At 31.9% G+C, this 13,887-nt stretch overlaps 1 protein-coding gene across 1 annotated transcript in view; it reads right to left on the bottom strand.

The window, feature by feature from the left end:
• Positions 1-3,921: 3,921 nt before the first annotated feature.
• Positions 3,922-13,887, bottom strand: part of arr (low-density lipoprotein receptor-related protein 6) — a 108,332-nt gene continuing 98,366 nt past the window's right edge. Inside the window, exon 18 of the mRNA XM_085817750.1 lies at positions 3,922-12,816. Coding sequence (XP_085673876.1) covers positions 11,451-12,816 — 1,366 coding nt within the window. The 3' untranslated portion in view covers positions 3,922-11,450. The remainder of the gene's footprint in view (positions 12,817-13,887) is intronic.

The following is a 13,887-nucleotide window of genomic DNA, read 5'->3' as shown; positions in this document are numbered from 1 at the left end:
TGAAAACGTATATCGACCCAACACCAACACCTAAACTATCATTCCTATGTGTATAACATTAATAAAGGCAACTATTCTCCACCATTTAGACAGATAACCCTCGTGTGCATATTATTACGAAATGCCCAGCCGCAGTAAAGTAGCTTCCTCGCAAAGTGGGTTTAGAGTTGCCAGAAAATGGCAACGAAAAGAATGGTTGCCAGATTTGAAGCGAAATCGCCCATTTGGCGACAAAATTGGCGATATGCCATAGACAGAGTGAGAACATTCTAGAATCGATCCAGTAGAACGGTGATCTAACACCAGGGTACCTGGGGTCCGAGACCCTACCCCTTGTGGAAGAAAAAGAAGTTTTCGAATCTTGAAGACAAAATAACCTGGGTATTATCCTCGAACTAAGATGATAAGGCTGAAAATAAATTGAGATAAAAAAACATTAATCTTGCATGGAGGCCATCTGCATAATATTCTGTATAGTTTGGAGCAAATCACGAAGTTTCTCAGCTAAGTTGATATTTTGCAGAAAACTAACAATTTCAGAAAATACTTTAAACAGTTCTTGAATAGCCGGATTGAGAAACCAGGATAAGAGTCCTTCCATAATTTTTGGCGACGCTGCAGGCTTACTTCTCAGCTTTTCACTGTAGCAGGCTTTGCTCGCAGTTCTGCTCCGTCGAGGTTCTGCCGTTGTCAACTCAGGAAAATTTTCTTGGGTGACATCTGGGGGTGGTTTCCTCTGGGTTCTGGGCTGTCCTCCTTTTTCAAACCTCTTCTTATACTCCGCACAGCCACGGAAACTGCTTACATGCTCCCCTTGGCAAAATATACAGCATGGCTTTTCTTCAGGTCTCTTCGAACAGGCGTTGCTCCTGTGCGGCACTCCGCACTTCACGCATTTTTGCGGGTTATTGCATAGATGCTGTGTATGTCCGAAGGCCTGGCAGCGGAAACACTGCACAGGCCTTTTCTTCGAGTTGTATTTCTCCACACGTATGTCGAAACTGAAGACGTTGTTCAGCTGGAAAATATGGTTCCCTTCGTTATTTCTCCTTCTACAAAAAATATGGGCAGTTTGACTTTCACACCGTCTTTGCTACTCTTGAACTGCTTTACTTTAACATCAGGAAATTTTCTATTTCTCAAATCACTCAGAATATCATATAATTATTTTAATCAGAATATTCTTTGCTAGAAGCAGGTAGCCCCTTTAAGAATCACTTTTCCTTTCGTGTCGTGGTTGGTATGTATGAAATGCGGTATTCCTTCCCTTGAGAAGCTCCATTACACTCTGGTAATCTGCATGACTTTTCACATAAACGTGAATGGTTCTGGACTTAACACTCGATTCGTAACCATTTGGGCAGTTCTTAGCAAAAGGTTCATCGATCAACAGCCAATCAGGCATATCGCACGGGAACACAAAGGGCGGGGGCGTTTCCACTGCAAACGCTCCTCCTACTTCTCCTCCCTGGCTTGTGCTTTCAAGCGTTTCAAATCTGTTAGTCTGGGTGACTTCCATCGGCACTTCAGGAACTTATTGTTTTGCGGGATTCTTCGGAAGTTTCCATTCCTGGTCACTCATCACTTCATCAGAGATAGTTTCATCAGCTTTAGGCTTCTTTACACTGGACTCAGGAATAAACTGGCCGGGCTGTATATCACGCGGCGGCTTCTGCTGCTGTGCCTGCACCTGCTTATTTTCATGACTGTTCACAAGATTGAAGACATATTCTACACCATATTGATTAATCATTTTCTAGATACGTGGATCGTCCATTATTGGGGAGAATAATACTTCTCTGAACCTCTTGTCCTTTAGCTTTGCTCTTTCGTTTCTTGGTACTGCTCTCGGCAACGAAATCTTCTTTCTGAACTTCACCAGCATCGATCTAGTAGATTAGAACGACTTCTCAGATTCGCGCTCGCTTAGCTCATCGTCCATAACATCAATCGGCGTCCTAAAGAAGGACATTTTAGAATGTACCCGCAGTGGTTTGCCCCAGAATATTCTCGAAGGCATGAACTCCGAGAGCGACCGAACCGACTTGGGAGCTGTATTTAGTGCTTTTTCAGCAGGGGAAAAAATAGTTACAAATAGCGTCATCAGAGGGCGTTTTATTAATAAATTATACATTTAGCTTCACATTTACAATAGTTTTACAATTTTACAAATTTTGTTACAAAAAAATCTGAACGTGGTCTATCCAGCGCCTCTGCTATACGCCGGACACCAGTGCTAGACTTAAAGTTTGAAGCTGTGTCCTCTATGACATGAAGCACAACCTCCTAGACGGCTTTTGCAGATAGGTTTGTCTCCTCTTCCAAGATGAACGAAAAAGATTCTCTTTAAATTTTGTTTGCATTTCCTGAAGGGTTTTAACATTCATTGGACCTCCTAGAAATCCTCTTCAGTCCAAAATTTCCATACAGCAGCTGTTTTGGTCAAATAATTTTACTAACAAAAGCACGATCTCTTGAACTTATCGTCATTGTGAGTAAAACTATATACGGTTTTCCATATATAGCAACAGGTTCTTAGTAACCAAGGTCGAGATGGATTCTTGAAAAGCTTGTCAAGAAAAAAACAATTCTCTTCTAGATCAGAGGGAATCAAATTTTATATTACGGCCAATGCGGCTTTTTTTTTTAACATTTTGTGTGTTACCTTTATTATTAAAATAGTATTTTCTTCCTACTTAAACTATAAAATTCAATTCAACAGCAATATCATAAAATAATTTTAAAAGAGCATATCTTAAGAATTTCCGATACAGTCTCGCACGCTGGAGCTGAAAATACTTTTTTCCCTCTACAGTGTTGCCATTGGTCGTTTTGAAATCGTCGAGCTTGTCAATCAAAAATTCGTACAAAATATGAATTAGGTTAACTTTAACAGCCTCCTTTTTATATACTGCATATTCTGGTATATAACGCGCAACTGTATTTTCAAGCTACATTTTTTAATTTTTAAGAATTTGCTGTATAAGACACACTCTTATGAAAAAAACCTGAAAGATACATGTGCGATGCTGTTATCTTCTGAAGTCATTAATTGGAGACGTTCCGCAGTCTTTACGAACAATGGTACACAGAATTGAAAATGATATGGGGTTCAATACGTATGTAGGGAAAGTACTTGAGGGACTAAATCTCTAAAAAGGATTTGTTGTATTCAATGCAGCTGCACACAATTTTATTCTAAGGTTTCGAGAATAGGGGAACATAATTTGGGATACGAATGTACTTCCAACCCGAATGAATTCGCAGAATAAAGAATCGGAAGTTCTTTCTTCGTAGTCATCTGAAGCTGTGATTTCGAAGTGAACATCGAAGGTTCTCGTAAATCGCATTTGCTTTACCTAAAATGCAGTTATCTAGTATTCCTGTTAGTAATAAACATGGCTCTTGCCAAATGAAACAAATGTAGTGCTGGTTTCAAATGCAAAGCCATTCAGTTTGCAAAAGAACCAGGAAATCGTGCTGCAGCAAGGATGTTTGATATTGGTAAAAGCTCCATACGTTAATGGAAGCAAAATGATATCACAATAATTAATTAATTATGCCAAATAATGAACATTATTTGCATAATAGGGTAACGAAATGGAATATCCTAACAAAATGTTGCTAACTGGCTCCTAGAAAATCGCCAAAATCACTAGTAACAGCATTTAGGTACATGCAGGAATCAATTTTTTTGTATGCTAATTTTTTCCTTATTTTTAAATCTAACATTTTTATATCCGACGTATAATGCGCACCCATAAATTTCAATCTCATTTTCTGTATTTAAAGTGCACATTATACGTCAGAATATACGGTATCTATTTATTTTAGCCCATTTTCAACTACGGATAAATGAAACCACAACTTGGAAGAATGAACGGATTTTTAACGTATTTTTGTTTTGAATAAAATCACGCATTTTTTTCAAATGTCATTGTTTTATTTCTCAATGTACATAAATACAGCTCAAACATTTCGCATCAAAATAAGACACACATTAAAATACATACATATTTACAGTTTGTAACAATCAACAGATTGAGAGGGGTTTTTTCTTACCTCTAAATAATATTTACAATAAATGGTATATAATTTCACATTTTTAACATTCATAAAACAAAATAGTTACTTTCAAATTAATTTGTACTATATCAAAAAAAAAAATATACATACAAAATCTTTTGTTTGTCCAGCAAGTGGCTACAAAAGTTTTGCATGTAGAAAGAAACCAAATTCAATTTTTAAAAAAATTCAGAAAAAATAGTTCTTTTAAAAATTACAAGTTCAACTTTAAAAAGAAGTCAACAGAAATTAAAACTAACGAAGGGAAAATTTCTGACAGCAAACAAACATGTGACCTTGGGTTTCCAATAGAAAAGCATAAAAACATCTCAGATACTTTGCTATTGTGCATTTGAAGATAAAAAACAATGATAATACACACAACTGTAAAATACATTTCCATATTTATATGCAATTTATTCTTGGCAGGAATTAGGATTGCCACAGCTAATTATTTCATGGAAACAGATATCTGCTCTATAATAAACTAGCAACAAAAAATGGAGGGAATGTTTATCACGGAAAAAACGTGAAATTTATTTTTGGTACTTGCATATTATCTCATTGACTACGAAAGTTGACAGAGATCCCTCCAAAGCTGTGATTCCTATGGAATTCTGAAGAAACTGACAACACTTTGCTTAATAAACTATCAGTGTTCGATCTTTGTTTTTGCCCTTTGTAAAAATGGTTTTTATCAATTTCTACTATTTTCTTAGGACTTTTGATTTTACCAGAATGTTTAAAAATGCTTTAAATGAATACAAATTTCCTACAGGTACTGTTCCAATTTATTACTGTTTATCAGCCATTTTCAGCTGACCATATCATATTCATTAATATGATTAGCTCACACTCTCCCTATATCTTGTTCAAATTTTCAATAGTTAATAAATAATTTTTATTCATCCACTCAAGCTCAAATACATTTTTTAAACTTGTAGTGGATGACATTTCAAATTAAGTTTTTTTCACATATTAAACTCAACTCAATTCCTACTTATTTTTTCCTGTCTGTTGGAACTAAAGATATGCTTTTTTTTAAAATATATTATAAGACTTTCAAATAATGACAGTTAATTTGAAATTCTCACTTGCTGTAAAAATTAATTTTATACCAACTTATAGTACATGACTGTGATAAATGGGAATGTAATATTTAACAAAAATAAGAGGCAACAGTAAGACAGAGTGCTAAAGATTTTTAAGTGTATAGAATTAAAGAATTGTAGTTTTATAGAGTTGGATGAAGCGGATGTAATGTCTCATTGTGTAGCAAATATTCACCTCATATGTCTGCTATGTTAACATGATAATTTATGTTTAAAATATAATCCTTTAAAATGTACCTTGCTTATTAAAATAAATAAATAGCACTGCAGATTATACAGTAATATATCCAGGACAAAAACTCTTTGCAGCAGGTCAAGCATATCCCTTGATTCGTGTGAAATCATTAGATGGAATATTAATTGAAGAACTGGACTGCTTGAAAGAACTTGCTGGAAAGGTTCCTTTCGATAATGAAGCATTACAAGAGATGTATGGAATGAGAAATTATAGACCACCATCAGCTTCATAAATTAAATGTGAAATAATGTTAATAAAAAGTAACTAAAAGTTTTCTTTGCTGATCTAAGTAGGAATTGACTTATTAAATTATAAAAAAAAAATTTTTTTTATATTACTTGTTTATAGTAGGATCCCATATAGCTTTGAAAATAATCCACCTCTTACTGTTCTGTACAAGGCATGCACCGAATTTTATTTATTTATCCCCCCTCAAAGTGCAAGAGCAAAATATAGCAATAGCAGATAATTTATATCCTTGGTCATATAAAATAAAAAGTGGCTTATTGAGAATCAGTTGCATTTACATTAAAAGAAAGCTACAGATGTTATCAATGTATTTTTATGTTACAGTTACCCATAAATCGTGCTGCTTGAGAAGAGTTTCATGGTCAGCAGGATAATACGCAAGTGTCATTTTTTTCAAACTCTTCTTTCTTCAAAAGTTCTAAAAATATTGCCTAAAGCTAAACCACATATTTCGAATCATCAAAACCTTTATATCTGAGAAATCTTTTAAAATGATTATAGAGTACATTTTAGAGAAAAGATAATGGAAAGCAAAATCCGCACACAGAAGAAATTGGAAGAAACACAAAATAGTCAGTGCAGAATTTTAATTTTGCCTATTCAGAATTACTAACTGAAAGACTACAAAGTTATACAAATTTATATTATAATAAAGGTTGATCACTTGGGGAAAGCATGGTTAATTTTTTGGATTTTTTAAGTATAGATTTTTATCATTAATAAGAAAATAAAAAGGAGGATGAAATAACTGTGCATGCCATTCTCATTGTGATTATAGTATTTTATGCAATTAACAAACACATGTCACATACAAACAATTTACTTAAGCTATGAAACATACTTTTTCTGCATCAATAAGGCCCCAGACATATCCTGAGTACTCACAATTCAATTTCATCAATCAAATGATGTTTATGTACAATGAAAACTGATGGTATAATCATCAGGTAAGATGCAACATAAAAATCCAATGGTTTTCATGACAGTATTATTTACAATACAGTTAATAGAAAACATATGAAAATTTCCTACAATGCATTCTAACATAACAATTTGGTGAATTTTACATATAAGTTCCTGGATCATAGGTAGCATACATTACTTTAAACCTGATGTCTGTCCCCCCCCACACCCACAGAAAGAAGTCTGGGGTTGTTAGGTCAAAAGAAAGAATATCACAAAATTCCAAATCACAAAATCAAATGGCCAGAGAACATTGAAGAACATTCATGCTTATCTTATTGTGAATCATTTAGCATCATATCGTTGAAGGCAAAAAGTGGCACGAGGCATCAGTCTTAAGAGTTCTGGTCGGAGATTTGTCAAACTGATGTCACTATACTACATTTTCACTGTGTTACTTTAAAGTTACATTAAACACTATGGAAACAATACTTCTAAAGCACTTTTCAGAAAATTAATGTATCTCAATAAACTGCAATACATCCTCCTTCTATTTCTAATGACGGCAAATATTTCTACCTCAGCAATTCACAACATTATCATGAAAACTAATAAACAAATCTTGAGGTCCCACCCTATTATTTATCTTGAAGTCCCGCCCTATCTCAATAAACTGCAATACATCCTCCTCCTATTTCTAACGACTGCAAATATTTCTACCTCAGCAATTCACAACATTATCATGGAAACCAATAAACAAATCTTGAAGTCCCGCCCTATTTTCAAAACATTTGTATAAAAAACATGAACTTGAAATAAAAATATTCCCAACAAACAATAGCTTCTATTTTAAAGTTAAACATATGTCTGCAATTTATATAAACATTAGGATTTCAAAATAAAATACATTAACATACATTGAAAGAATTTATATACTATTCATATTTCATTCACAATTATGAAAAACCTACTGAAGACATAACCTACATTTTTTAACTTTTAATTTGCTCTTTTTAAAAGCTAAACATAACTAAAAACATATTAATATGAACGATAAAAATAAACGTAAAGAAAGGGGAAGAAAATTAAAAATACAAAAGTTATGTATAGCATTGCAAGATATCAATCAAAATTGTTTTAAATTCATCTAAATATAAAACTAACTGTAGTTATGTATACAGTAACCACAGCTGCCAACTTTGAAGATTGAAACTCGGGTAGATTTTTGCATGGAAGGTGGGAAAACAAGGTTTTTCATGCTGCCAGGCAATACCGTTTCCAGAAATTGCCAAACTGACTTAAAATAAATCACTTTTTAACACATGATTCAAGTTGCTGAGCTATTTTTATTATTATAATTCTGATATAAAATACATCAGAACATAATAACTAATCAGACTTAGGCATACAATACTTAATACATACAATATATCGTAAAATTTTATGTCCTTTTGCTAATTTTCATTCATTTAAAATTAAGTGAAAATTCAACCTTATTTTGGCATATATTTTAAATAAAACTCTATCAGTTTCAAGAGCAATAACACAAGTTCATCTTCTTCAGTAGCAACAGAACCTGTCCTCTGGAAGAAAAGGGACATATATCTGATCACACTGGAAATAAGACAAGAGTTTTATTCAAAATCTATGCCGAACTAAGGTTGCTTTTTTGCCTAATTTGAAATTTTATACTGACATACTTCTTTCCCCATTTAATTTTATTTTGTAATTTTCTTAAATATTTGGACTAATAAAATCTTGAGTAGGAGAGAATAAGTTTTTACTTATCAAAGCACTTATAAACACAATAAAAATAAAATTAATAAACATGCCAAATAATAAAATTAATTAGTTAATAACTGATAGTAAATCTTAAAGCACTATGGCACTTCATGAAAAACCAAAACAATTTCTTTACTTCATATCAGTCAGATTTAGGATCCTTTCTCTTCACTTCAGCATTTATGCTAATTTTATATTTTCAGTAAGATACTTGTTTTAGGGCAAAACAAATCCCAGTATCTGGCATAGTCATATCAGCCATTTCATTGTTTGAGGTGCAAAGAATGAAACTGTTTCAGCAATGGCAAATAGAGAATGTCAAAATAAAGAGGGTAAAAACTAAACACCAGAAGAGTTAGGAACTATGAATGATTTATTTGTAAATAAACTCTAAAGCTGCCTAATTTTGAGAATAAAAAGTTTAAAAAATTAAATAAACATGAAAAGAAATATAATTTAGTAAATTCATTTCAATGAGTTTAACCAATCATGTACAGTTTCAACTAATCTTCAAACTGAAACTGAAACAAAGAAAATCAACTTATCAATTCATTTGTAAATTCCACATGAAAGTTTCATACGGCTTAAACTGCCTGTTTTTAATAAGCTGCCTATCCTATCAATATACACTCAAACCTGTTTGTGCAATCTTTTTTTAGTGATTTTTTATTTGTGCAATTTTGTGTGTGTGTGCAGTATATGAAAGTTTCAATCAAACTGGAACCTAACTGATGAAGTTATCAATAAAAAATTAAATAAATAATTGATAAAAAATTAGCTTCAATCTTGTATAATCTGACTACCAAGACATATACAAGCACCTAATGAAACAACAGTTGTCGGCAAAACTGATCACCTCCACAAGGTACCTGAAAAAAGTCAACTCTAAATGACTCTATTTTTTTATAGCTACTTGTGAAATTTTGTGCGATTTTATTTTTATACAGTCCTTTAACCACTGCACAAAAATAGTATTTTTCATAGCTATTCCTGAGGTTTTGTTAGATTTTATTTTTATGCAGTCCCTATCCACCACACAAAAATAGGTTTGAGTGTGTTCAGTTCACAACAAAGGTCTATTCCTAAACTCAAATTCATCAACAATTTTTCTCAAAAATATACACATCAATTATTCATTTTGAAATACATAGTAAAAACATTAACTGCTAATGTTCTATAGATGATCTTAAAAAAAAAAAAAAAAAAAAAATAAGTTGAGTTTTTTTTTTTTTTTTTTTTTTTTTTTTTTTTTTTACAGTTTCATGTAATGTCCAAAACAGCACTGCAATGTCAAATATTGTTAAATTTCTGTATTTTTAATAATCTGTGTTGATTTTGCACTTAATTTTATAAATGTTATGCACTTTTAAACTAGCAAAAGCATTTGCACATTTCTGTTTGGTGCCTTTGTTTTATCGAGAACACAAGTTTTTCTTAAATTTCAACACTCGAACATTCAAACATTCTCAGTGCTGCTAGTAGGTAAAAGGAAATGTTTTATCTGAAGAAATCTTTTTCTTGAAAAAAAAAAAAATCTTATTAACTTCAATGCCTAAAATCTGATCTTAACCCCTAAAATCTGGGGGGGGGGAAAAATATTTTTTAGAGAAGATCTGGAGAAAACAAGATGATTTTATGTTGCACGCCGACACCATTTCAAAGGAACTTCTAACTGGTTTTAATTCATTTTAATACATGATTCAGGTTATTGAACTATTTATAACACAACTTTGATTTAAAATATATTAGCATTTAATTAGATGTTCTAAATTTCACGTTGTCTGGCTAATTTAATTTTTTTATAAACTTTTATACTGAAAAAATCAAAAGTAGTGAAGGAAGGTTTTCAAAGTTCTTTTAAACAAGATGAAAATAAAATTAATAATTAATGTATATGGTATTTGTGTGGAGAAACTAAGCAATGTAATATATATATATTGAAGTAAAATAAAATTAAATACAGGCATTAACTGATAGAAGATTGCTTGAACTTTCATATAAAAATTTATAAATCTCTTGACAACATATTAAGACAACTCGGGTGAAGTGAAAAAATTCAGATGAAATAAAATTTAATAAGTGTTCTGAAAATAGCTATAAGTGGGGATATGGAATTTTCCTAATTTAATTCAAAAACTTTCATTTATTGCTGGAATACATTTTTCTCAGCCAAGGCTAACAATTAATAACCCAGAAATGTGATCTTCTAGGAAATCTGATGAAAAACCAAGAGAATTAGCAGGTATATATCAGTTATGCAATGTTAAAAAATGATAAATAAATAACTTTCACATGAACATTTTCAAAAAAATTTTTGGAACATATCAAAAATTTAATAAACAAAATTAATTAAACGAATGCGTTACATAAAAAATGCTATATTTATAAAATTCAAGATACTTATGAAAATGAAAAATAAAATGATAATCTTAAACTAGATGTATAGAAAGACAATCGAAATGTAAATGTAATAAATATACATGATCATATTAGAAAATAAAAATCAATAAATTTGACAAAATTTAAATGCACTTTATATAACATTCAAAATTTTAAGTATAATGCCAGACATCTGATACAAAATGTACTAAACATATAGGTGACAAGCATATCCAAAAAACGCCCTCTTTTTTTAAATGCACAGAAAGCTACTTGCTTGAGCCATTTCATTTTTTATGCATGTTTTTACTAGTTATGAAAAGAAATTGGCCTGATGATAAAAGCATGTAAATGAATTAAGTACCACAATATGCAATTAACAAATATAAAACATTTCTTATTAAAAATATTTTTCTTCTCAATACAGTTTTAGTTTTCTTTTATATACACTTGAGGTTGTTTTTTAAAACTCTACTTCCATGTTAATATAAAATTTGCATTTAAAGGCATTCACATCAGAGCAACAATAAATGAACTGATTCATTATATACACAGAATGAAAATTTAAATATATACAAACAACAACAAGTCGTACATATCATGCAACATTCATTTTTCAGATAATTCTTTTTTGAAAACTTTTGATTAAAATACAGAATTTGAATTTTCACTGTCTTACTCTGCTTATGGTAAAAAAAATGCATAACCACTAAACTATCTTGTTATAAACTTGCAGGCACTGGCGATGGGGGAGGAGGATGTGGACAAGGCAAAAGATGCTCATTATTTTCATCAGAAAAACAGAAACCCCTTGATATTGGAGAAGGAGAAATAAAAGGCTTAGAAACAATCGACATTTCAGTTTCAGAGCTGCAGTAATGATTTCCATATGAATTTGCTTCACTTTCATCACAGACATCAGTACTGCACGGTGTAGGTGGTGGAGGTTTATTTCTAGAGCGGTAATGTTTGTAATTACGTTGAGAATAAGAATTGGGAATGTACTGTGAACAGACAGTCACAGGACTTGGAGGAGGGTTAATAAGTTCTAAAGGATATGTTCGGCTGGAAGAACTTGATGAAGCACCTGTCACGTGATTACGATCGTATACACTGCTTCCACTAGGTAACATCAATGAACTTTGCCCAGCACCATTTATGGCACAGCTAGTGCTCTCACAAAATGATGTACCTCTTTGTTGACTGCCACTCATGGAACTGAAGGTAATATTATAATCTTTAGAAGGGAGCATTTCATGTCTAATATCCTCATCTTTGGCTGGTTTTTTTCCACAAGGAAAAATATTATATTTTACTAAACACACTATTACTAAAACTATAAAAGCAAATATAAGACAAATAACAAGGACCAAAGTAGCCACGGATCCAGATTCAGCATGCCTCTGACTTGTAAACCTCATACAGTGATGATTACTCTCATCTGAAGCATCGCCACAGTCTTTCTTTGAATCACAAAGCAGAGTGTTACTTATACATTCATAAGTAGTTAAACATAGGAACTGATCTTTTTGGCAACACTGCTCGTCACTGAAATCTTTGCAATGAGGAATACCATCACATTTCAACTTGCTGTCTATGCAATCACCATTTTGGCACCTAAACTGGTGAGGTTTGCAATCATCACAATTCATTTCATCTGACATATCATCACATTCAGTAATACCATCACATCTCCAATTATCTGGAAAGCAAGTTACTCCAGAAAAGCATCGAAACTTCCCAGGAGGACATACTGGAATATCAATGCAAGAGCTTCTATCACTGGACAGGACCAATTCAAGAGGACATGAACAACGCTTTTTATTGTTTTCTGTTGTAAGACATAAATGGGAACAACCTCCATTTTTATTAAAACATGGATGATTACTGTAACGGTCGGGATCAACATAATTTACAGCCAAAAGATTAGTTAACAGAGGCATACGAGCTTGAATACGCTGGCGGTCGCCTCCAGTTTCTTTATTGGCCATTTCAATAATTTGTTGTTCATGATCTATCCAATATATATGCTTCTCAAGCACAGTCAATGATAGAGGATGAAGATTATCACCTGACAACAGCACTTTCCTAAAAACAATATAAGAATACAATTCAATAATCAAGAAATGCAATGAGATAATTATGAAGTTTTAACTGATATATACAAATTACAGCACTTGAAAGCAAGATAAAACTACTAAGATTCTTCTACTGCCCAGATCAATGAAATATAACAGTAATATGACAACTATAGCAAAAACAATTTTAACACATCTAATCTTCCACCCAAACATCTGTACTTTAAAGGTTGTATTTTGAATTTCAAATTTATTTTTCGATTTTCTTCATGTTTTGTGAGAATTTACGGAATTTTTATTAACAAACTATGATTTAATGTGTTTTTTAAGAAATGTGTTGGAACCACTCAAAAAGACTTAACTTTCAAATTTAATCAAAAGATTCAGCTATTTAAAAGTAATAAAAAATAATGTTGCGTGCATATGGGTTCGTAATAGATTGAATGCATACGTCCAATAATAAGTTAATAAAATTTATTTTTATCAAAAGAAATATATCTGAAATCTGGAATTTTTCCTCAGACATATTCGTATAAGTGTTCACAATATAATGCAATAATAATCAGTAGATATACTTCAAACAACTACTAAAAACATTAAATGGAACACAATGCAGAAGCATTTCAAGAGGAAGCTAATCCGATTTATCTCAGTTCATGCGGAACTACAGTTTGCAATAACAATTACTAATCAACTGACTCTCCAGCCTTTAATAGATTTCAAATGGTCGCGAGATATTTCTAGCAGTTTCTGCTTCTCAAGATTTCTGGAATCCAAAAAGAGTGTGGAATTAGTCACAGGAAACACAGTGGTCAAGTACATTTATTGAATTTCAATACAAATTACCGAGATATTCATTTATTCAATGTTAAGCACCTGCTCCAGTACTTTTACTTTACAGCATAGCTTTCTCTTAAAATTTGTCTCGTACTACATTGCACAGGGAAATACAATTTTATTTACAATTGTATTAAAATTAGTTATCTAAGTACAAAATTTGTCATAATACTTTTAACTTTTATGCACTAAGGTGTTGAACTTTGACAAAGTTAACTTTCAAATTTAATCTGCCTCTTTCTAA

This window comes from Stegodyphus dumicola, chromosome 5 (assembly GCF_044657685.1).
Source record: "Stegodyphus dumicola isolate Sdum_Otavi_A_Nest chromosome 5, ASM4465768v1".
Taxonomy (NCBI): Eukaryota; Metazoa; Arthropoda; class Arachnida; order Araneae; family Eresidae; genus Stegodyphus; species Stegodyphus dumicola.
The sequence above is the reverse complement of the archived record's forward strand: the minus strand, read 5'-3'. Positions and strand labels throughout refer to the sequence as shown.